The sequence below is a fragment of the Schistocerca nitens genome, chromosome 3 (genome assembly GCF_023898315.1).
Source record: "Schistocerca nitens isolate TAMUIC-IGC-003100 chromosome 3, iqSchNite1.1, whole genome shotgun sequence".
Lineage (NCBI taxonomy): Eukaryota > Metazoa > Arthropoda > Insecta > Orthoptera > Acrididae > Schistocerca > Schistocerca nitens.
This window is the reverse complement of record NC_064616.1, coordinates 771,563,310-771,588,615: the sequence shown is the minus strand read 5'-3', so window position 1 is coordinate 771,588,615 and position 25,306 is coordinate 771,563,310. Positions and strand designations below refer to the sequence as shown.

General features: G+C 38.4%; 1 protein-coding gene across 4 annotated transcripts in view; it reads left to right on the top strand.

Moving 5' to 3' along the window:
- Positions 1–25,306, top strand: part of LOC126248774 (glycosaminoglycan xylosylkinase) — a 119,861-nt gene that overhangs the window by 68,954 nt on the left and 25,601 nt on the right. For all 4 annotated transcript variants that reach the window (XM_049950139.1, XM_049950140.1, XM_049950141.1 and 1 more), the window contains one exon: positions 10,100–10,271. In XM_049950139.1, coding sequence (XP_049806096.1) covers positions 10,100–10,271 — 172 coding nt within the window. The remainder of the gene's footprint in view (positions 1–10,099; positions 10,272–25,306) is intronic.

Here is a 25,306-nt window from a genome sequence, read left to right as displayed (position 1 = left end):
AATCAACCAGTACCATTTCATCCTGAGATGGTCACTGTGTGGTGCGGGTTTATAGCATCATTTATCATAGGGCCATATTTTTTCGAAGAGACAGGTACTTCTGGTCCTGTTACCAGTACCGTCACTGGTAAGTGCTATGAGTGTCTTTTGTGCAACCATGTCATTCCAGCTCTCCAACAGTATGGATGTGTGGATGGGATCATTTTTATGCAAGGTGGCACACTTCCACACATTGTGAATCCAGTTAAACAGCTGCTGAAGCGTAATTTTGGAAAATCTAGAATTATCAGCCGCAATTTCCCTACAGCCTGGCTGTCCCGATCACCTGATTTTAATCCATGTGACTTCTTTCTGTGGGGCTATCTGAAATATGTTGTGCTCAGTGTCCCGACTGCAAACTTAGCTGCATTGAAGGCATGCATTGCGCAGCACATTCTGAATGTGACGCTGGAAACACTTTAATCAGTTGTGGAACATGCTGTTTCTCAATTTTGACTTGTTGCAGAAAATGGTGGACAGCATATTGAACATGTTTTGCACCAGTCACATGGAAATTAATAATCCGATTTGATTTTGATTTATGCTTTTTATGCGGTTTTTGGCCTTAGGACAATTAAAAACTGGTGTGATTGATGCTTTATATGTGGTTTTTGGCCTCAGGACAATTAAAAACCGATGTGAGTGATGCTTTTTATGTGGTTTTTGGCCTCAGGACAATTAAAAATCGATTTTTCCCATCTGATGTGATATGGCCTTGTTGTGGTGGATGGGCTTACATAACTAACAGTATTACACCTGTACACCCATGCACACTGAGTAGTACAATTTGTTTAATGTCAAACGTACACCTTAGGCATTGTTGTACGATTCATTTGTCATTTGTGGTTGACCACTATTAAATTATGATGATTACAGTGCCATATATTGCTACATTTTGTAACTATTTATTTTTGTTCTGCCATATGTTTTCCTCCTCCTCCTGTAATATTATGTTGTAATTTGACATCATTCTGACCAGTGGTGTTATTTCTACAGCAGTTTGGAAGTGTAACTTTAATCATAATCATCCTGTACATGTAAATGACCTTCCATTTAATATTCAACAACCAGAATTGGCACTTACTGCAGATGATACTTTTGTATTTAAAAAAGTAATAGAACATGAGTTTGTTATCAAGTTGAGACATAAATTGGTACATTAAAACAACTTATCCCACTGCAGGTTTTTGTAAAAATGCCTTTATTTTGGCTCCATATATTTCATCATGTCCAGTAGAGCCCTTCTCTCTCTCTCTCTCTCTCTCTCTCTCTCTCTCTCTCTCTCTCTCTCTCTCCTCTTCTCTTTTGTGTGTGTGTGTGTGTGTGTGTGTGTGAGATGTTTCAGTGCTCCGTTATAGAGCAACTGAAAACCAGAAGGTAATGGAAAATGTTTTACTTGAAGTTCACAGCCACATTTTACAGTATATTGTTTTTCCCATGGGTGAAGCACGTTGTGACAACAACACACGCTGATGCCTTGAGGATCATCATTACACAGCTTTAACCAGAATACATCAGTAATTTCTGAAGGAACTGTAACTTTTGACACCTTCTTTCTTTTCTCTCATTGCGAAGTTCCTGTCACGAGGTAGGAAACTATGACCCAAACATAAAAACTTTTGATGTATTTCCATGAAGTACTTGCTGCTGACCAGATAGAAATAAAGCGTTAAAACGCTCCAATTATTGTTCCGCCCAACACAGCAGTCAGACCATACAATCAGTTTGCATTCCATACCTTCTTCAAGCGTATTGTAATTGTTCATCACAAATTTAAGCAGATGGGAAACTATTTCAGCTGAACCTCTTCTTGTGGTGGATTCATCTCACAAATTTACTGTCATGTTTGCAGTACCAGTGTCATGAACCATGAAAGTATATGTCGGCAGCTGTCTCTAGTAGGATATCATGAAGTGCCCCAATGTAGGATAGAGCAAAACCTGTTGTAGGACAACACGTGTATATTGTTGTTCCTTTAAGCCACTTCTGTACCTTTTTGTAGCTCTTTGTGTGCTTGGTCTGCTTTCTCATGATGCTAGAGACTCTCAAGTTCAATGTTGTGCCTTTCTATTTCATCTGAAGCTGCGATCATTTTCTTAAACAACAAATCTCAGTCTCTGCAAGTATCTGACCTAAGTGTTCTGAAATGCAAATTAAAATCTGTTTGAAACACTCTCTGATAGTATGACATGCTTATTGATTTATCAGAAAACTTTTTGGTAAACAATCGATACGTTCTGCAGACATTGAGATTAGGGTGCAGACATTCTTTTGAGGATTTATTCTTGCTATAATGGCTCATCTGTTTTGGGAAACTCTTGTGTTCCCGAATCAGAGCCCTGCCATCATTTGATAAGGCATATGGCCTATTGCAATGTTTTCCTCAGTCATCTTTAGGAGTGTTTATTCCACCTTTCTGTTTACGTTGAAGATGCTGTATTCATCGCTAGGTGATGCAGAATCTGTCAGGCAATGTCTTTTGACACACTTCTTTTGAGAGTAGCTTGTTTCCATGAAGTATCATCTGTCTTATCTTTTTTTTGTCTGGCTGATTGTCATATGTCAAGGCATGATATTCTTCGTACAGTTTTAACTTAATTTCCAGGATTATGTCCTTGCATCCTTCTTTTAGCGCACTCCTGCATTGCATATACAATCCTGAATTATGAAAAGGATCAAAATTACTGCCTAATATTCAACTGGACTATCGTATGTCACATTCTCTTTTAATAATATAGCAGTACTCAGATCATGTATTATATTTTTTCATTGATGATAACAACAGAACTATAATTAATTTTATTCATGTTACACATTTTTACTGTAATGTTTGCAGAAGGTGCACATAACATATTTTTAGAGACATGTACAGTGTTATTCCATTCACCTGCATTGGAGTCTGTTTCGCAGGAACTTCCTTTCTTTTCTTGGTTTATGTTGCAATCTAGCATCATGAAGCCTTTTCCTCTTAATATCCTGTCAATTACCAATGTTAATTTTCCTTTTCCCCACATTGTTTGCACGTTTCAAATCGCTTGCACTAAGCATCGACTTGTTACACTCCACCATTCTTGTAACATACAGCATTGTTTGCACAGAGGCATAAAATTGCATAAGTCTCCTCACTGTTTAGTGCTTCCCTCGAACAGTGAACAGGTGAACTAATACAGCAGGTGATTCAGACTGCCATATACAACATTATTCCATGGGGAGTCTACAAAATGTCAAAATGTGTCATACAGCATTATTCGTGCGCACACTTCAATTGATGTAGCACATGGAACAGGAATCAGTAAATGGGCAGGATGCTCCAAATTTTTGGGTGTATGTATTTACGAAAACTTGAAGTGGAAGAAGTGTGTTACTGATCTTCTCCAACAGTTATGTTCAGCTACTTTTTCTCTTCATATACTTGCTAGTCTTGAAAATAAATGAATCGACCTCCTGACATAGTTCGCATATTTCCGCACAACAATGTCTTGTGGACTAAGCTTCTGAAATAAGTCACAACGTAGAAAGGAAGTACTGACTGCACAGAAGTGACCAGTAAGAATAATATGTGGTGTTCACACACAGTTGTCATGTAGATAGCTCTGCAAGGAGTTAGGCATTTTAATTGCACTTTCACAACACATATATCCACTGGTGAAATTCATTATAAGTAATCTGTCACAATTTGAGCAGAACTGTGCTGTCCATACCTCTAACAGTAGAGAAAAAATTACCATTATTACCCATTAGTAAAACTTTTGGTGGCTCAAAAAGCAGTTAAATATGGAACAACAAAAAATTTTTGATCATATGCCCAGTTAGATAGCAAAGTAAGATTTAAATCTAACCTAAAACCATTTATCCTGGATGAATCGTGCTTTTCCATCAACAAATTTTTATTTAAAAACTGGTAGCCTGAAAGAAACCTCGTTTATAAGGTTAGCTGCATGGGTAGAACTAAAAATGATGTGTTCATTAATGTTAACACTAATCAGGTATACATATCCTGTAAGCTGGCTCATTCACATTGTTTACATAAAAGAACTGTTCAGATGATCTCTCTCTCTCTTTCCAAGCAGCAATCCCGACTTGCAGGGTCTGCTGGCTAATTGGACATGGCATGTTAATTCTAAGGTGTGGTGGGATGCCCTTCCTGTCGCCAACTGTTCAGATGATCTATAGGACATTAACTAACTAGCTAGCTAACTCATTGAGCAGTAATCAAGAACAGATTGCACAAGTGTTTGATATATGGCCTCTTTTATAGATGAGGTACACTTTCCTAGAATTCTGCCAATAAACCAAAGGTGACCATTTGCCATCCTTACAACCAACCTTACTTGCTCATTTCATTTCATGTCACTTTGCAGTGTTACTTCTGAGTGTTGTTTTTCCTACCCATCTGCATTAACTTACATTTTTTCACATGTAGCCATTCATCACATCAAAAAGAAATTCAGTCAAAATTGTCCTGTATCCTAAAATCATTCAAAGATGACACTTTTCCTCATACACTAAAGCATAATTAGCAAGTAGTTGCAGATTGCTGTTCACTTTATTTTTCAAATTGTTCATGTATGTAGAGAACAAGAGTGGTCATTTCACACTTCCCTGTGGTACTCCTGATGTTGAGTACATGTCTCAGTGTGGTTGTTGCTGTGAATGGTGCATTGTTATAGGTACGAAAGACTATTTGTATTTCTGACAAACAGCCTGACAAAGTGTAGAATTTTTATTATTTAAAAGTAAATTACATTTTCTTGTAATCTGCTATTAGCATTTTATTTAATGAGGTTTTTGTTTTTATCAGATTTATTTTTTGTAAATGTAAGTTTTCATTAAAACCTTGCATGTATGTGTAAGATTTCTATTTGAAGTGTTGATGTCACTTGAATGCACATACAGCTGGAGTGCTGTATAGCTCCTATGTTCAGTGTCTTTGACCAACAAGGAGGAATTGCACAATGCATTATATATTTTCATGCAAAATTGAACGTTAGTGTGACAAAAATTCATTGTCATTTAGTTCATACACTCTTTAAAGAATCAAACTCTCATGTATAAAACAGCTTCAGACATCTAATTGTTTTGGAAATGAGTTAAAGTGTTAATATGTGGTGTTAAGCGTGTGAGTGAGAACAAGGTTAGAAAATGTTTGAAATTGTGCTTGAAGTTTTTTGGAAATTATTCGGTACTTTCATTATGAAAGTTAGTGTAATTTGTGGTCCATTTCAAGCAAAAGCAAGTTTTTTTTACACATGTTGATGTATATGGCATCATGTCTCCTGAAATGTGTGTTGTACAATGATACAAGTTTGTAGGTATATTCAGTGGTATATGTTGATACTGTCTGCAAACTGTGTTGTGAATAGAGTTCATAGTAAAAAAAGTGATAAATTAAAATGTCATATCAGATGCTGAAGTTTTACTGCACAAACAGCAAAAATGTAGTAAGCAGTAAATTTTTTTTCCTTTCATCATTTTGTGGGGGATGTTGGTGGGAAAAGGTTCCATAATGGTTTGAAATTGTGTGTAGGGTGTTTCAGAAGTGATGGGTGATATTCAGGGATATGACAGGAATGATCACTCGAAACAAAAAAAGTCAAGTGAAGATGGGCTCTAGAACGCATACCTTAAGAGCTATGAGCAATTCTTGATCCTCGATAGTGTGAAACAAACCATATACTGCATGCTTTTTGTTGTCCATATTTTGAGAGGTAGTACTATGGACCAAACAAGAAAAAATGCCCAGTAAACGTGTGATCTAAAATCCATACCTTTAAATTTATGAGCACTTGTTCATTAGAAGAGTTATTTTTCAATGTAGTGAAGATGAATGAGTGCCCATAGCTCTTAAGGTATGCATTTTAGATCTCATGTTTACTTGACTTTTCTGTTTTGAATGATGATTCCTGTCATATCACTGAATATTGACCATCACTTCTGAAAAAGCCTGTACGATTTCAGTGAAAGAACTTTTTCATGGACACCAATATATGGACTACATATGACATCATCATCGTCATCGTCATCGTCATCGTCATCGTCATCATCATCATCATCATCATTTCTCTCATCATCCTCAGTGCAGCTCCTTGTGTAAAGTGATTCACAGGAAGTAAGAAACTGCAACCTATTATGTATAAGTTTTAAAATTCGTGCCAGCAGATAAGATCGATAATGGGTCAGAGATGTTACAGTTTGCGATTGACAGGCATCACCGGAGGCATAAGTGACAGATTATGTGGGCCCAGCCACTAGCAGCATGAAGCTAGGCTAGTGGCTGCAAGTGGGTCTTTAATATTATGCCACTCTTACAGATCTTGCTTAGCTTTCATTTGGATACTGACCTGGCTGAGGACTTAAATTTTCTGGTTATCATTATTGGTGTTCCTTTTGTGTTCAGCTCTCGAACTTTGTTTTGTTTACAGTTTTTGCATTAATACCAGGAACGGACATAAAAGTGGCGACAAGGTCTTATCCTAGTGTGCTTATGGCTTCACAATCAGTAACAGTGTTATGGATCCCAAGTTTCCAAAACTTTGGCAACAACAACTCCAACTACAACAGCAACAGCACAAAGAACAACAGGAGGTGCTCCTGCAGATCATAACTCAGCAGGAGCAGCAGCAGCAGCAGCAGCAGCAATGATGTCAGTCTGTGGCCACAGCTATGCCCACACCACTGTTAGTGGCCTTAATGAGTCTTCGAAAATCTGGGAAGTCTGTCCCCACCATTTTGAACTGTACTACTTTGCTTATGGCATTTCTGTTAGGCAGCTAAATCCATTGCTCTTGTCTTCTAATAGTTGTTATACAATGTGGTGCAGAAATTGCAACCTCTCTCGGTCCCTGGTGACTTGTCTTTCAATGACCCATGTGATCTGTTAACTGAATAATATGGTTAGCAGGTACACCTTGTTGCAGCAAGGCTATGGTTTATTCAGTGTCATAAACAACATGTGGACAATCTTGCACAGCATGGGTCACCAACTAATAGGGTCTCGCACACAAGCACTATTTCACCTGCCAGAGCTGTAAAGTTTCATGTGTGGAACCATTGATTTGAGATGTGATTGTGCACTTGCTCCTGGCAAGGGAGTTCATGGCTAAAGCTTTGGCCTAGTCCAATCCCAGTCTTGCTGAAGTGCTTAAAATTGCTAAATCTTTCGAGGTTGCATCAGCAGCTCAGCATGCCCTTGCAAATGACATTCAAGCTTCTAAAGCAGTTAGTTGCCATTGCAAGTAGTGGACAGCTGATGATTTTGACTCATCATCCTCTATTTCTGTTCATAAGTCTCACCTGAATTCATGGGCATCCAGATCATCAATGTCCCTTGAGAGACTTAACTGCATTGATCGTTCTCCTCCCTTTTCAGTGTCGAGTGACCCTTTTTGTAATGTTTACTGGTTGGTTCAGAACCTCTCTTGTCAGTGTTGCAATGAACTACACGCAAGTCAAAGAAACTCTAGTCCTGTCATAACCGCAGTGGTGGGCATGCCAGAAGCAGATGCCCACATTTGTGCAGTGGACTGTTTGGGGTCAGCAAGCCGGGCCACCTCTGTCAACAGGCGACCTGCCAGCCACATCCTCAGCTGTGACATGAGGAGAAAACAATGGTTTACACTATCATGGCTGCGGAGCAAGTGACTCCCATGCCACCATGAAAGATCATTTTAGACTTGACGCTGTTTGGTCAGTCTATGGAATTCCATTTTGACACCCTCACCTCTGCTGTGCCAGACCCTCTCTTACTGCCTCAGGGTCATTCTTCTACTGAGAGAATTGTCACTGATGGTGAAGTACAAAAACACTGAATGTGTACTAACTTCCTTAGCACCTTTATTTACCATCTTTGGTTTCAAAGTAGAGGACCAAGTCAACTTAGAGTCAGAGGTAGTGGCTTTTGCTGATCTTGACAGTATGTGCAATTCGTACAAAGAGATTTTGAACCAATGCATGTAATTATATGGCTCACATTTCTCTGAAGCATTCTGCTGTGCCCAAATGTTTCAGAGGTCACCAGCTTCCATGTGTGTTCTATGAGGCTGTTCAGATATAACTTGTGCAATTTCAGGATCAAAGCATTATTTCCACAGTTTCCACAAGTCAATGGGCAATGCCAATGATTGTCATTAAAAAATTGAATTGGTTGTTAAGCTTTTGTAGTGATTTTAATTTCACTAGCAATTCCCAGTCTAACACTGATCTCTGTCCATTGCCTTGCCCAGAGGAGTTGTTAACTAAACTGGATGGAGGCCACTATTGTTCAAAGATTGGAGTAAAGGGTGTGTATCTCCAACTGCCACTTGACAATAGATCACATGACTTACTATTCTTAAATATGATGTTTTGTGTATTCAGATACAATAACATACCATTCAGTATTGTGTGTTCATCCGCCATTTTCAAAAAGTATTTAGAACAACGGCTTCAAGATATTCTGCACTGTGATAATTATTTGGACAATGCCATTGTTACGGGTTCTATGCACGTGGAACATCAAAAGAATCTTGAATACCTTTTTGAACAGCTCCAGGAAAATGGCTTACAACCTCATTTGGAAAAGTGCTGTTTCTTTGCCCCCAGCTTCAAATACTTGAGGCACATTCTTAGTCACAGAGGCATCGTGCTCATGTGCTACCATGTCTGTGCAATCATAAAAATGCCGGCATCTAATAAACTTAAAACAGTTGCATTCATTTCTGGGTAAAATCACATACTATGCCATGTTTCTTCCCCAAGTGGCACAGATCTCTCTCTCTCTCTCTCTCTCTCTCTCTCTCTCTCTCTCTCTCTCTCACACACACACACACACACACACACACACACACACACACACACCACTCCCAATAAGCTGCACAAGAAGGGCATCAAATTTGTATGGTCAGCCGTCTGTCATCTGGCTTTTCACCACCTTAAGGGACGATCTTGGTGGATTCATGTCTGATGCCACATTCACCGGGCCTGATGTTGACATTGACATTGACATTCCAGTACAGCATTGTGGGAGTTTTGTCTGACAAGTTTGTGGATGGTACAAGGTCCCCAGTTGCCTTTGCCTCCAAAATGTTCAACTCTGCACATCTCAAATATTCCAGAACTGAGGAGGTGGTTTTAGCAATAATTTGTATAAGGTTAAGAAATGTAGTGTGTATTTGGATGGCAGCAAATTCCACCTGTGACTACCACTAACCCTGGATTTCAATACTCAGGCATTGTCCTAAGCTCGCAGATAAAACAGTGCAGCATCTGCAGCACAAGGTGTTGTTTTTGAGTGGGTACCACTACAAGATCCACTTTCATCTCACTGTCCAACATGCCAATGCAGATGTACTGTCCTGCCTGCTTCTTGGCCGCAACATCTGATTAGACCACCAGGAAACTGTTTGCTTTGCTCTGAATCAACATCTCCAAATAACCCTGGATAAATTCCCTCTGATAGCATGCAAGATAGTCTTGGCGTCATCGTGTAACCCAGTTCTGAAGAAGGTTTTGTTGATGGTCCAGAAGGATGATCAGAACGTTTCCTGCCAAGTCATCTCAGCTTTTCACAGTTATTTCACACTGCACTATCATTTAAATACCCTGTAGGACATCTTGACATTGGCCACTGAGAACTCTTAACTGACTCTCATCCTTCAGGTTCTGCCAATAGCTGCACAGAACTAGGGTAGCTGATGCAAGTCAGTCTTCAATAGTATGCTGCACGAGTTCTTACAAATCCTGCCTAGCTGCTATTTGGATACTGACCTGGCTGAGGACTTGGATTTTCTTGTTACTGTTATTTTCATTCTTTCTATATTCAGCTCACAACAAAATTGGCTTTGTTTATGGATTATACAATCATAACAGGAGCAGACATAAAATAAGTAACTAGGAAGCTTTTTTCCAACATTTTTTGAAAAATCTTTTAAGTTTCTTTTGCAATAGCAAAAATGTGTAGGTACAACTGGTGAAAGCGTACATGGAAAATGTTTTTATTTTATGGATCAAAATAAAAATCTAGTTAACAACTGAACATAGTTGTCAGTTGTGGACACCATCTAAGACTTGTAATTGTTTTCAGGTAATGACACATGTTTATATGGAGTGTGTTATTACTGCAGTCCTCAAGATCCTGTATGTGCACACAAAGATGTCATGGAAGGTGCACTGATATATTGGTTGCCTGAGTCTTATAAGCTGAAGAAGTACAGACATCCTTGGCAGCGCACATACAAATTTGATGCTGTTGCAAGGTAAGTCTTCTTCATATTGTTAAGTTAATTTTGTATGGGTGTTAACTTTCTGCAGTAAAATTTGGATGTAATAAACAGAACTTCATATGCAGATAAAATTTTCATAGTTAGGCCAGAATTTAATTTGCTGTTCGCATCCTTGGTGTTTTCTCACTCTAAATACTAATGCCAGGATGAGATTTTCACTCTGCAGCAAGCAGAGTGTGCGCCGATATGAAACTTCCTGGCAGATTAAAACTGTGTACTGAACTGAGACTCGAACTCGGGACCTTTGCTTTTCGTGGGCAAGTGCTCACCAACTGAGCTACCCATCCTCACAGCTTCAATTCTGCCATACCTCGTCTCCTACATTCCAAACTTCACAGAAGCTCTTCCACGAACCTTGCAAAACTAGTACTCCCGGAAGAAAGGATAATGCGGAGACATGGCTTAGCCACAGCCTGGGGGATGTTTCCAGAATGAGATTTTCACTCTGCAGCGGAGTGTGCACCAATATGAAACTTCCTGGCACATTAAAACTGTGTGGCGGACTGAGACTCGAGCTCGGGACCTTTGCCTTTCACGGGCAAGTGCAAGTTCGCAGAAGAGCTTCTGTGAAGTTTGGTAGGTAGGAGATGAGGTACTGGCAGAATTGAAGCTGTGAGGACGGGTCGTGGGTCATGTTTGGGTAGCTCAGTTGGTAGGGTGCTTGCCCGCGAAAGGCAAAGGTCCCGAGTTCGAGTCTCTGTCCAGCACACAGTTTTAATCTGCGAGGAAGTTTTAAATTCTGATGCTTTGTTTGGCGGTGCCTGTCTTTGGTGTTAACCAAATTGTGACCAACTGTTAAAGTTTAACAGCTGATTCTTTTATTATTATTTTTTCCCCAGCAGTATTCCTTTCAACTAGTACATACTGGGAATTACATGATATGGAAGAGATTTAGGGAATCTTAATATTTAAGTAAATGATAATTAGTATCTATTGGATGATAGGATATGAAACAATGAAGAACTATAACTTTTCAAGAAAGTAGTTTTATTATTCGATGCTAGCACCATTCTGCTGTAGATATGAAAATGCATGGAAAATAACTCTCAACTTGACAGTGACAAATACTGTATTGCATGTACAAATGGCATTTACTTTCGGAACTGAGATGACAGATATGGTGGAGTAGATCTTACAACAGTTTGTACTTAAAATATCTCTCTTTCTTGGCAAAGCCACTGTGTGGACAGATGCATTGTTGTCCTGATGAAAGTAGCTTGTATCCTATCACCATCTGTACCACTTGTCATAAATGTTTCGATCCCGTTTGTCCAGCAGACTTTTATAATGTCATTCAGTTACCTTTTTATACTTTGCAAGAAAACAAATAAGAAGAATTCTTTTTGCATCATAGGAAATGTCTGGTAGATTAAATAGGGCGTAAGTTTTGGTGTAAAGCCAGTGGGTTCCCGCCCATTGCTTTGAGTGCTATTTAATTTCTGGCATGCATTGGAGAATCAGTCTCTTGTCTACAGTAACAAATTGGTGCACAAAGCCAGTTGGATCTGAACATCATTGAGGAATTAGTTTTTGTGTTTACTTTTGGTCAGTGTTCAACAATTACCACATCCGTATTGTTTGCAGCTTTCTCGTAATTAGTGCTTTGTACATGATGTTATTAGTTTTCATTCACATGTGCTTGTGCTATCAGCTATTTAACTGCTGATCATCCAGTAGCATACTATGGGCTTTCATGGAGGGTTTTTTTCCAGTGGTTTCAGTGTGGAGGCATCGTTCACAATGGTAATTTTCAAGTGAAGTAAAGCATTAGCTTATTACCTTTGAAAATGAAGGAATAGACTCGTTATGAACATATACAAACCTTAGAGGAGTTTCTTTTGTTGATAAAACATTAAAAACAAAGAATTTTATGATAGCGCAGTATTACAATTCATCCGTTTTAACCAATCACACATTACATGACTACTTCAAAAGCCACAGGTTAATTCTTACAATAAAGTAAAAATGGCAACCATCTAAACTTAACCCTTAACTTGTGAGGTTGGGACATAGTTTGTGAGGTGAGATCTTCAGACCACTTTGCTTTATTTTTCCCTTAAATTTATAAAAATCTCAAATCTGATATCCTAATTGTACAGAATAGTATTTAGTGACTAACAGCAACTGATAAAATACTATATGCTGACAAAACTCTGTGTATGAATGCTTTATACAGCTTGCTTTAATTCAACTCAAAAAATTAAGAGAAAATTACCATACTCATTTCAAACTTTGTACTGTGTGGATTAGTAAAAATATTAAGTGATTGATTGCAAATCATTAAAAACTGGATATATGATAATGTATTATGTTTTTTTTTTTTTTTTTACATTTTTACGATATTGCAAATATTTGATATCAGTGATGCACAACAGTGATGTTTTGTAAAGAACAAAAAAACACCCATGTATAATATTGACAGCTATCATCTGCTACAAAGAAAATATTCACTTATCAGTACATGTGGCAAACAACACACAGAAAAAAAGACTACTATTTTGTAACCTAAAGAATATCTATAATTTTGCAGTGAGGAAAACCACCTGCACTTCACAACTATTCTGCACATTGTTTACATATTTTTTTATTTTTCATTTATTTATTTATTTATTTGTGTATTCAAGACACACTGGATTGTTACACAGAAAACAAACGTAAGACTTTTTCCTTTTCTTTTGAGGTCCATGCAAGCAGGAGGTTTTCCTCATTTCAAACTTTTTGTTTAATGTGTAAGCAGCCATCTCTTCTGATATCCCCAAGACCCTTTAAATACACGCCAGTAGTTCAAAATTTATTTTTGTGTCATTCAACATTCTTTCTGGCTGAGGTTTGATGAGAGTTGTGGCAAGGTTCTTCATGTATTCAAGCCTTTTTGCCTGTGAGTTGTGTTTGAAGGAGTTATATATCACATATGAACTGACGGTACTAATGTCCAGAACCTGGTAAAATATTTCCATTGACCATCACCTAGTTTGTCAACCACTTCAGTAGCTGGCATCTTACTCATCCACAGAATCTACAGTTCCCTTGATGAGGTTATAAAAATCTGCAGTTTCTGGGTGGTAGTGTCAACAAATACCTCATGATGCGTAGATGATAAAATAATCATGGCTTTGATGAAGTCATCTTGAATTATCAGCCAAGCCAAGGCATCAATCTGTGACGTTTCAACACTACTTGTAATCTTCAGGCAAAGATTGACTATGGTCATGCGGAAACTGGTCAGTTATAACTAAGAGACCAGATTACATGCATCATAAAAACCGTAAAATATGCATAAAAATGCTTGAAATCTGTTGAAATATGCAAGATCAAATAATAAAAAAACATGGTAGTTACTGCATGCATTATATCTTAAAAGTCAAACCTGTGCATATCAATTACGAGGAAGAGTGCCGGCCATGCGAAAAATCAGTACATTTAGAACGTTGATATCATTTTCTGAATACTTTCTGGTAGAGGTTACTAAGTGGTCCTTTCTGGGATTTTTTTTCTAAAAATTTGCCAAATGGGGATGCATACCGTGTTTCAAGAATTGTCCATTTGCTAGTGTTGTTGGTAATAAGCGGATGTGAAGCGAGTGAGTCGCAGCGAAACAGTCGATATGTACAGTAGCAACTTTGAGGTAAATTGCACGCAGAGGGGCATGCACAAAAGCTCTGTAATATTTTATTTAAAAAACAACATAGAATCGTGAATTTTTTTGAGCAGTATTAACTTTTAATTAATACTATTGTACCAAAGCATCATTTACAATTTATCTTACTTTTTATACTATTGTAAACATAAACAACCAAACACTGTTCGAAATGTTCGGTAGTAAGATTGTGTCTTCAATCACTCAAAACATTTTTATAAACAGAAAAAGGACCGTTATACATCAACTGAGGTAACGGGGCAGTATTTGAATTTGGGTACTATGTTGGCACTTATTGTTTCTGGTAAAACTTGACCCATCCCATTAATAAAACTATCGATTTGGCACAAGGGTTCAAAGCCTGAGATACTGTTTAAAATTTTTTCAAACTTTTCTTTAAGTTTTCTCGGGAATACTTCTGGCAATGAGGAGTTCACTAGAATAATTATATTCATTAACTGAGTAGATTCATTTAGTGCCAAACCTTGAGTTTCAAGCTTTTAATACTTGCAGGAATAGGGGAAGTTCGAGTGCTAATCACAGCAATGTCTTTTTTTTAAATTCCAGAATCATTAAAGGCTTCCTTGCACTGGCAAACTGCCAAAGTCTCTGCACTATCAAAGTTGTTTACTACCCTCTAATGGCCTCGAAATGTTCATTGTAAAACAACACAGCTTCAATCCCCGTACCCCTACGAGTTACCACTGGTTTGGGAGGTAACAGTCACATTTGGTAGTTTTTCTTTCTAGGTCTTGATGCGAGCAGAAGCCTATAGAAACACTTTCTTTGCAGATAAAATCAGTTTATGTACATTCACAAATGTGGAATGTACTTCTTCAGCAAGGTGATGTACTCCATGAGCAAAGCACGTCACATGAATCAAATTGGGTTAAAATACTTGGAGGGCTTTTCCTCCTTTGATCATATAGGTAGCAGCATCTGAAATAAACACAAACACCCTTTCATCTGCAGAAGATTCTGGAAATATTTTTGTAATACACTCATTCACAAATCTGGGGATCATAGAATGATTTACTTTTTCAAGTTTTTTGCAGGTCTCTAAATAGGAAGAAGGCACTTCTTTTAAAGCACCAACAGTTATATTTGCAATGAAAGGGCCACAAGTGTCTGTAGTTTCATCAACTGAAATCCAGATAATGCTGTCCTGGAGTTCATTGCGTATTTCTTCCAGAACAAGTATGTAAATTGTCAGTATGTAATTTTTACACTATGTTGATTCATCTGGTATGTTTTGATTTAAGCAATATTTGTGAAGGAAGCCTTTGAAAGTTTGTGAAGAGGAATGAATGCTTCACATAGATCCATGTTAAACTGACTTTTCTGGTTACCTTTGGACAAATCCCTGCTACTGCAACTAGTTGTTGTCGTGGTCCTTTCTTGTGCATTCCTGCAATATGAAGGTTTGTCTTGACATGCTGGTCTTTTTGAAACTTTTTTGCACGAAATATTTTTCTCGTAAACTCGAAAATATGGAACGATTCTGTCATATGTAAATGTTCCAGGGTGGTCAGCTATCCACAAAACGATTTTTTTTTTTCCGGTTTGCATGGTGCACAGCATGTTACACACTACACATTGTAAACATGTTCAGCTGTTTACAAGTAAATAGAAAGCTAAACTGAAACAATGGACGGGTGACTAAAAGCTTGCGCACTTTAATTTAATTGTTGCCGACACGTACAGTATAACAGTGGAGAGGATTAACCGGGAGCGTGGTTGCAGGAGCATTGACTCTGTCTGCCTGTTCCTGTTCCTCTCCTGTAACGATTTCGCTATTCCCGGTTAGTGAATGTTCACAGTTCTAGGTCACAGTCAATCTGTGAGACATTAAAACTAGATCAAGCTAGAGACCACCCATCAAAATTTTTAAAATACTGTAAACATAGAGCGAAAATATGCATTGTCATTAGTTTTTAGTTAAAATATGCAATAACCAGTAAAAAGGAGCCAAATATGCAAATGCATGTGCAACATGCAAATGCATATAATCCGGTCTCTAGTTATAACAAAGAGAACATTGTGCTGTTGGGACATTTTACGGCATCTGCCTCTTACATGTCAGTGCTTTGTTCCATTTTATTTTGGTGGTTGCTGATTCCGGTGTTGAGAACTTGTTCGGGATGGATGCTTTGCAGTCATTTAGATTTTCTATCGCCAACCCAGTTCACCTTGTGTCCGATCAGGTACTGTATTCTCAATTGGAAAAATTGTGTGTGGAATTTTCGGTAGGGATAGTGTGTGTTATGAATTTTTCTGCTCATATACCTTTGAAATCCATGGCTCGGTCTTGGTTCTGTTGTGCACGTCCTGTTCCTGTCATCCTGAAAGATCAACTGAAAGCAGAATTGGACAGACTTTAATTTGTAGGGGTCGTGCAACCTATTATGGCTAGTGAATGGTCGTCTCTACTGGTTGTAGTTCAGAAGTCATCAGGGAAACTTAGCCACTGTGGCAACCTCAGCACTATTGTCAATGTGCAGTACGAGGAGGAACTGTTAGCGAAAATATCGGGTGGCCAGTACTTTTCTAAAATTGATTTGTCTGAAGCATATATGCAGGTTCTTGTGGACAAAAAGTCTCAGCGAGTTCTGGATTTGAATTCTTCTTTTAGTCTGTAATCAATATTTGTGCCTTCCTTTTGGTGGCACCCCTGCTGTTTTCCAATGATTTGTAGAGCAATTGACTATGCCTGTGTACTATCGATATGAACCTGTCCAGGTGATAGCAGTGTCACATGGCAAGAAATGACTGCTAGTCAGACACACGCATGATGCGTGTAGTGTCAGTGAGCGTGCTGTCCATGTGTAGAACGGGGAAGGTGCACGATCTATCTGAATTTGACTGATTTTGATGGTCAGGAGGTTCAGCACGAGCATTTTGGAAACTGCACAACTTGTTAGGTACTCAAGGAGTGCTATGGTGAGTGTCTTCAACACATGGTAAAACCAAGGTGAAACAACATCCAGAAGCCATGGGGTTGGACGGCCACCCCTCTTTACAAATATTGGACATCGTAGGCTGGGCAAACTGGTAAAACAGGACAGGCAGTGAACTGTGGCGAAACTAATGTCAGACTTTACTGCTAGGCAGAGTACAAGTGTGTCTGAACACACAGTGCACCGAAATCCCCTAACAGTGGGTCTCCACAGCTGATGATCCAGGCATGTGCCAATGATATCACCATCCTTGACATGTATACTGTGGAACAGAGGCAAGCTGGCGGCAGCTCCATTATGCTCTGGCGAACATTTACATGAGCATCCATTTGTCCAGTGGAGCTGATGGAATGCACCATGGTGGCCAAGGAGTATCGTACACTGCTGTCAGACCATGTACACTGCTCATGACGATCATGTTTCCCGATAGCGGTGTCATTTTTTCAACAAGATAATGCGCAATGTCACTGTGGTTCAAGGAACACAGTGGCGATTTCCAATTGATGTGCCTAACTTGAGTAGGTGAAACATGTCTGTTATGTAGAAATAAATTCAGTTGCAAAGGATGAAATTTTTATTATGTTTATGATAAACATAATTACCTCTATGATTTGTCCAAGTGACGTGATTCAGTGGTGGGACATTGGACTCACATTCAGGATGACAGGTGTTCAAATCCCTGTATGGCTATCCAGATTTAAGTTTTCTGTGACATCACTAAATTAAGGCAATAGCCAGGATGCTTCCTTTGAAATGGCAATACCAGCATCTGTCCCCAGTCTGAATTTATTCACCATCTGCAGTCTTTCTTCCTTTATTGTATAATTTGCAGCTCCTCCAGTGTTTCATAAATTACCTATAGTGCTTTACAGTTTGCCAGCACTGTCACAAACATTGACATGTTTCAGTTATGTGTCAAAGCTTGCCACAGCATGTTAAGGAGTTTCAGCCATAGCTTCACTAGCGCATAAACATTATTGTTCCTGTGTCCAACTAGGAAAATACAGCACTGAGTAAAATCATACTGACATTATGATTTAACAATACTCCAATAAACTTGCACTGTGACAGGGGAGTCTCAGTGTTTTTAACTGAAAATGATGCATATACAATAATGGGGTCCTCTCCAATGCAATGAACACACATGAGACTGATTGTGTACTAGACAGGCCTTCCCTTAACAGTCTCAATTACAATATGTGTTTGGCTGTTATTAGGAATTTGACTCTTCTAGTGGTAACCTCTCTGTTGGCTTCTAACTCATAGACTTGTATTAGGTGCCTTTACCATTTTCCAGGTTCCAAAGATGAGAATCAGTCAGTCTGGTCTTCGATATCACTCCATTTTCTGTTGACGCTGGTCAGAAGTCACTGAAGACTAAGGACTCTCATGGATATGTTGGAGTTCCTAGCAGAATATTAAAGTACTGTGCTGCACATGTTCGCCCCATATTTAGCCATATCTGTAATATTTCCTTTAGGAATGGTCAGTTTGCAGAACGATTAAAGTACTCAGTAACAAAGCTGCTTTATAAAAAAGGAGAAAGGGATAATGTAGACAATTTTAGACCTATTTCTATGCCATCAGTGTTTGCTAAAGTTATTGAAAAAGCTGTGTATGTAAGGATAATTGATCACGTTATAGCACATAATTTGCTGTCAAATGTACACTTTGTCTTTAGAAGTCATTTAACAACTGAAAATGCTATTTTATCTTTTTTCTGTGAGGTACAGGATGGGTTAAACAAAAGATTTCAAATGCTAGGCATATTTTTTGATTTAACTAAGGTGTTTGATTGTGTTGGTCACAAAATGTTGCTCCAGAAGTTGAACCATTATGGAATACGGGGAGTAGCTCACAATTAGTTCACCTCTTACTTTAGCAACAGACAGCAAAAGGTCATCATTATTCACAGTGTTCAGAATGCCTGTGATGTGGGGTCTGAGTGGGGTACGGTCAAATGAGGTGGGGGGGGGGGGGTGCCCCAGCGTTGCGGCCACTCCTGTTCCTTATTTATATAAATGATATGCCCCCTAGTATTATGGGTAACTCTAATTTCTTGACAAGTTCTTGTCTTGTAGAAAATAAACTAACACTAATTCACAGTAAGACTCATTTTTTTACAGTTTCTAACACACAATTCGACAAAACCAGATGTTTTAATGTCATAGAATGGGCATATGATTAGTGAAACTGAACAGTTCAAACTTCTAGGTGTTCAGATAGATAGTAAACTGTCATGGAAAGCCCACGATCAGGATCTTGTTGAAAGACTTAATGCTGCCATTTTTACTATTTGAACTGTATCTAAATTTCTCCATTAGTTGTAAAATAAATAGGGTATCTGTACATGATCTATTCGGCCTAAACCCTCTGGTTTTCCCCAATATGGTGGCCAACATTTTGCCTAATTTTTTCAAACATTATCTTGCCAAATAAGCGGCACATTGTAGAGTTGCACTAATTCCTCTATAGCAGTTTGTGTCTTTTCTATTCCCTTTCTTGAAAATAGAAAACATATATGACTTTTTCCATTTTGAGGGAATTTCAATTTACAATAGCAGTAGGGAAGGAGCTACCCATTGCCTTTGTAGATTTAGCAAAAGCTTATGATACAGTCCCTAGATCTAAGCTGTGGGAAGCTATGAAAGCTATAGGTATGGATGATCACCTCTTACACATTATTACTGAAATGTACAGAGATAATGTGGTACAGATTAAACTATGTTCAAAGTTATCAGAAGCTATGAATGTCTTTAAAGGTTTGCGACAAGGTTGCAGTATGTCACCCATCTTGTTCAACTGATATGTAGAAGTGGCTCTCTGAAATTGGAAGAACAGCTACAGAGGAATGGGAATCACTGTCAATGATGTAAAAATATTTTCATTAAGTTTTGCTGATGATCAAGCCATTGTAGCACAAGATGATTATGACCTTGAGTTCATGATACGGCAATTGTATCAGAAATACAACAGATGGGGACTACAGATGAGTGTAACAAAAACAGGGTATCTGGTGGTGAATAGTGATGCTAAATTTGAAATACACATCAGTGACAAAGCAGTTATGAGACAGTATAACACTAACCTGCCATGACACGACTTGCTGTTACCCTCCGAGAGGATTTGGGAAATGTGACTGTGCGTGTATCTAATGGATGAAGGTATCGGACTATAATTTTGAAATTATTGCAATTAACAGCAAAAACTAAATAGGCTTTAACTTTGGGGTTTAATAAAAGTAGAAAAGTTCATATATGAATAAACAAAATGAATGGTCGCAGCCCAATTAGGCACATTAATTTAGAAATGTATGTTTAAGAAAATTGAGTATTACGAGGGTAATCCCAAAAGTTAGGTCTCCAATTTTTTTTATAAGTACATAGACCTGTTTATTTGTGCAATAGTTTACATCAGTTTACAGCTTGAACATTTAGCTATTTTTCAACATAATCACCATTTCTGTCAATGCATTTTTGTAGACACTGTGGCAATTTTTGTATGCCCATGTCATACCAGCTCGCTGCCATGCTGTTCAGAAAGTTATGAATCTCCTCTTTCACCTTGTCGTCAGAGCTGAATCGCTTTCCGGCCAAATGTTCTTTTAACCTAGGGAACAGGTGATAGTCAAGGGCGCGAAGTTAGGACTATAGGGTGGGTGGGTGATTATGTTCCACTGAAACTGTTGCAGGAGAGCAACGGTTTGCCGAGCGGTGTGTGGGCGAGCATTGTCATTGAGAATATGTACGCTCTTCTTAACATTCCTCTTCTCCGGTTCTGAATTGCCCGTTTGAATTTTTTCAGAGTCTCACAGTACCTGTCAGGATTAATTGTGGTCCCAGCGATTCAGCTCTGACGACGAGGTGAAAGAAGAGGTTCATAACATCCTGAACAGCATGATGGCGAGCTGGTATGACACTGACGTACAAAAACTGCCACAGCATCTACAAAAATGCATCGACAGAAATGGTGATTATGTCGAAAAATAGCTAAATGTTCAAGCTGTAAACTAATGTAAACCATTGTAGGTATAAACAAGTCTATGTACTTATAAAAAAATAGGAGACCTTACTTTTGGGATTACCCTCGTAGTTATTGAAGTGACTTTCCTTAAGATTTCCCTTTGAATAGCACATAGTGTACAAACTGACACAGGACACTGAACTGTGGGGAGCAGCAGTTACCGATAATGCACAAACTAGTAATCATAGAAAGCAAAAATGTACCAAACTCATACTAATAATCGTTACACTCAAGATCACTACCTGAAAGAAATGCAGAACTAAAATTGGCCAGGAGGGGCTTCTGACTTAACTAACATGTAACAACAACTAATTTAAAAAATAATATCACAATTACACTGTTTATACTCCCATTTAAAGAAAGATATCAGATTTCTTTAGTAGCAATAATATTCCAATTATCTTTCTAATATGAGAAGAATATGGTGGGGACCCATAAACTGGTATAATATCACTAATCAAACCCTATGATTATTTCAGTAGCAAAATTTAATTCGACTTAAGTTAATTCTTAGCTCCACTTTTAATAGTTTATGTTTTTACTTTTCAAGACAAATTGTTCAACACTGGGCTCAATTAACTTAAAAAAATTGTTCACAATAGTAATCAAGGCTAAATTATGTTTCATATAAGTTTAACTTATGTTCCTTTTTCATCACCGGCGAAGCATGTATTTTAGACAGTAGCATTTACACAGTCTTGTACAGATTTTTTGGAAAACAATACTTTGCAATAAACTGAGAGCACTTTAGCAAATTCTAATTAACTTCAACTCTTGCTAATCCTTGCACATTTGACAAACATAAATAAATCATTAATTCATTTGAAACAGGATACTCGCTTTTCTGAACACTTAGGAGAGGATCCTGCATAAGTTCATGATCAGGATAGGAGATATGGTTCCAAACACAGATTTATAGCACTTGGATTATTATTGAAATCACTCACACAAATTAACTGGTCCATGCATACATATCTGTATGCATGAAGTTCATGGAGTAGTGGCGAAGTTGTGGTGGCAAGCAACATGGTGGCTAACTGTACTCACGGCTCTTCATGTTTGATTGCTCTATGAAATTTCTTCTTGGCGGCAGATTTTTAATGTGTTAGAGCTATTCCTTATTGCCGAGAGTACCAAGCGACTGCCAAATCCACATCTGAGGCAAACTTCCTTGCAAAGTGGCTTCCAGTTGCCTCCCTTGGCTCCGTTTATGTGTACCATGCAACGCCTAGCTACTGACTACATACTATTCACACCAAGGAGCCGTCCAGTTCGACCGCCAAAACCACCTTTTACATCACACCAAGCCACTTACGTTGCGGAGGGACTTCTCTACATCTTTTACATTTTACAGTACAAGTGCCCTAAGCATGAACGAGCTTCCAGTACACATTGCTTATCTTATAAACTTACACATATTATAAAATTTCATTATTTTAAATGATCATTTATCTTTTCCTGTCACAAATCAGTGATCTTAACTAACAAAGAATAAACACTTCGTAATTACAGATACAAAGTTGCATAATATAAACCTACTTCTAATCACTGTAAGTGGTACAACAGGAAGAGAAATTTAAATATCTCATGGCACATATTGATAAAAATGGACTGGGCCAAACAGAAGTAAAATATAGAATACAGCAAAGCAGAAAAGTGTCAGGACGTAAGAATTTTTTTGTGGGATAAGAATATTTCCAACAGCAAATGGATATTAAATGCAGATCTCAAAAGAAGACTAATAGCTGTGGAAATGGATTATCTGCGTGGGAGTGCCAGAATATCAAGAATCAAAAGAAAAACCAATGATGATGTAAGAGCCAGCCGGAGTGGCCATGCGGTTCTAGGCGCTACAGTCTGGAGCCGAGCGACCGCTACGGTCGCTGGTTCGAATCCTGCCTCAGTCATGGATGTGTGTGATGTCCTTAGGTTAGTTAGGTTTAATTAGTTCTAAGTTCTAGGTGACTGATGACCTCAGAAGTTAAGTCGCATAGTGCTCAGAACCATTTGATGATGTAAGAGCTAGAATGAAGGCAAATGATACATTGATAGATAGAACTGAAAGAAAATCATTGAAATGGTATGGACATATGATGAGAATACCAGATCATTGGTTGCCAAAGAAGGTTTATGAATGGAAACCAACCGGTAGATGTAAGCACGGAAGACCACGGCATTCTTGGACAGACCACATAAATGGAGTAATGGAACATTGCAGCATCGACAAGGAAGATGCGCTGGATAAAGAGGCTTGGCGGGGGATAACAGGAATACAAGATGATGATGATATTAATTAATCTTTGTATTGATTAATCCTGTAGTAGTAATAATAATAATAATAATAATAATTGTGTCTGAAGCCAGTGATCGTTCAACATGAAAATTAGTCTACTTTGCTTATTTTCATTCGCTTATGTCATATGGTATTATATTTTGGGGTAACTCTTCGCATTCTAAAAGGTTATTTTTGGCTCAGAAACAGGTGGCTCGGGCAATAAGTAGTGTAAGTTCATGAACCTCTTGTTGATCCCTGTTCATGAGTTCTGTATTTTGACACTGGCCTCTCAATATATATGTTCCTTACTGTCATTTCTTGTTAACAATATTAGCTTATTCCCAAGAATAAGCAGCTTTCACTCAATTAATACTCTGCAGAAATCAAATGTGCATTTGGATCAGACTTCCTTAACTCTTGTGCAGAAAGGTGTGCAGTATACTGATGCATCCATTTTCAATAAGCTACCACAAGAATTCAAAAATCTTAGCAGTAATCCACGCGCTTTCAAATCGAAACTGAAGAGTTTCCTCATGGGTCACTCTTTCTATTCTGTTGAGGAGTTCCTTGAAAAATTAAGCTGATTCTTGTTGTATTATTGATTGTGTTTGCTTAAACTTATGGCTTGACTTTTTTGGGCTTCATAAACATTTTATTTTTATCTGTTATTACTTTTATGTTGTAATTTCATGTACTGTCACGTTCCATGACATTGGAGACTTGCTCCTCAATTTGGCTCTGCAGAACTTGACATGTAAATAGAAAATAAAAAAAAATAGTCAGTAGCTGGGGGCAGCCATAACATGAAATCCAACTGCAGGTGGATGTGTGTGCCACATTCTCAATAGTTTGTGTCTGCAGTGGGAATACTAACAGCCACCTGGTGTATCAGTCAGTCATCACAAGTCAGTACTCATACTTACATGCAACTGGGGAGGGGGGCTATGAAGTCCAGGTGGATGTGTGAAATTTGTGCCTCTGGTATGCCAAAACTTCCGAGCAGAACTCGTGCGTGCCGTATCACTTTGCACTTCTGGCAAGGAATGCAGGTCTGAGTACACATACAGCAGTCCTTTTCTGTACCCAGTCATACAAAATGCTACATTACTAGCACCCTTGTAGCCGAGATCTGCAGGTGTCGAAAACCTGTCATTGTAGAAGGACAGGCACATACGGCCACTGTCGGCCTGCTGACTCATTGCAGTATATCAGCTCCTCAGTGCCTGGCAGTGGAGTGTGACGCAAGTGCAGGGCCATCTTGTCTTTCAGCAGGTTCTTTAAATCTTCATCATCTTTTTGTGATGCCGCCAGCTTGGTGAAATCCACAGGTGTGGAAATGCTTTCCTCCATAGATGAAACGTCGGTGGGGAAAGTTTTAAAACAGCTTGCATATTGTAAATTGCAGAATAAAATTTAGTTGGTGGATTTGTGCTGGGGGATAGTTATTTGGTGGCTGGAAAAACATGGAAGTCAATGGCCAATGGTATGTATACACAGGGTGTTTAAAGAAAAGTGTCACATATTCTTACTGGAGGCTATATTGGCCAAAACTAAAAGAAAAGTTCCTGTAATGATATATCAGGAAACCAATACCACTTGAAATAAGAGTCAAGATGACTTCTTATTCCTATCTATGTGTTACTTAGAAGTGGATGCTATAGGCAGTATTGCATGTGGTTACCACACATCCTGACACATCATTCAGCTCTTCTTCGCAGTGAATATGCTTTCTTTGAAATACACCTGACTCCATTTGAATTGTGTCACATGAATGCTCCTGTAATGTCTGCACATTGCTGATGCCTTTGAATGTTTCCATAACCATAAATTCAATGGATTCAGTTCCAACAAAAGGGAAGGCTCTGCTACCAGACTTCTTCGATGAATCCATCACCTCTGGAATGATGTGGTGGGATACTCTTACATGATCTCCAGAAAATGGTGTGGTACCCCATCATGCATAAAACACAGTTGTTGCCTTTCTGCAAGGCTAACATTCCCCAACAGTGCTGGTAATTCATCATACTATTTGGCAAAATGTATTACTTATGAATCTGTCACCGACATATAGTGAATCGGTCCTGATGCCTCACCCCCATGGTTTCTCAAGGATTTG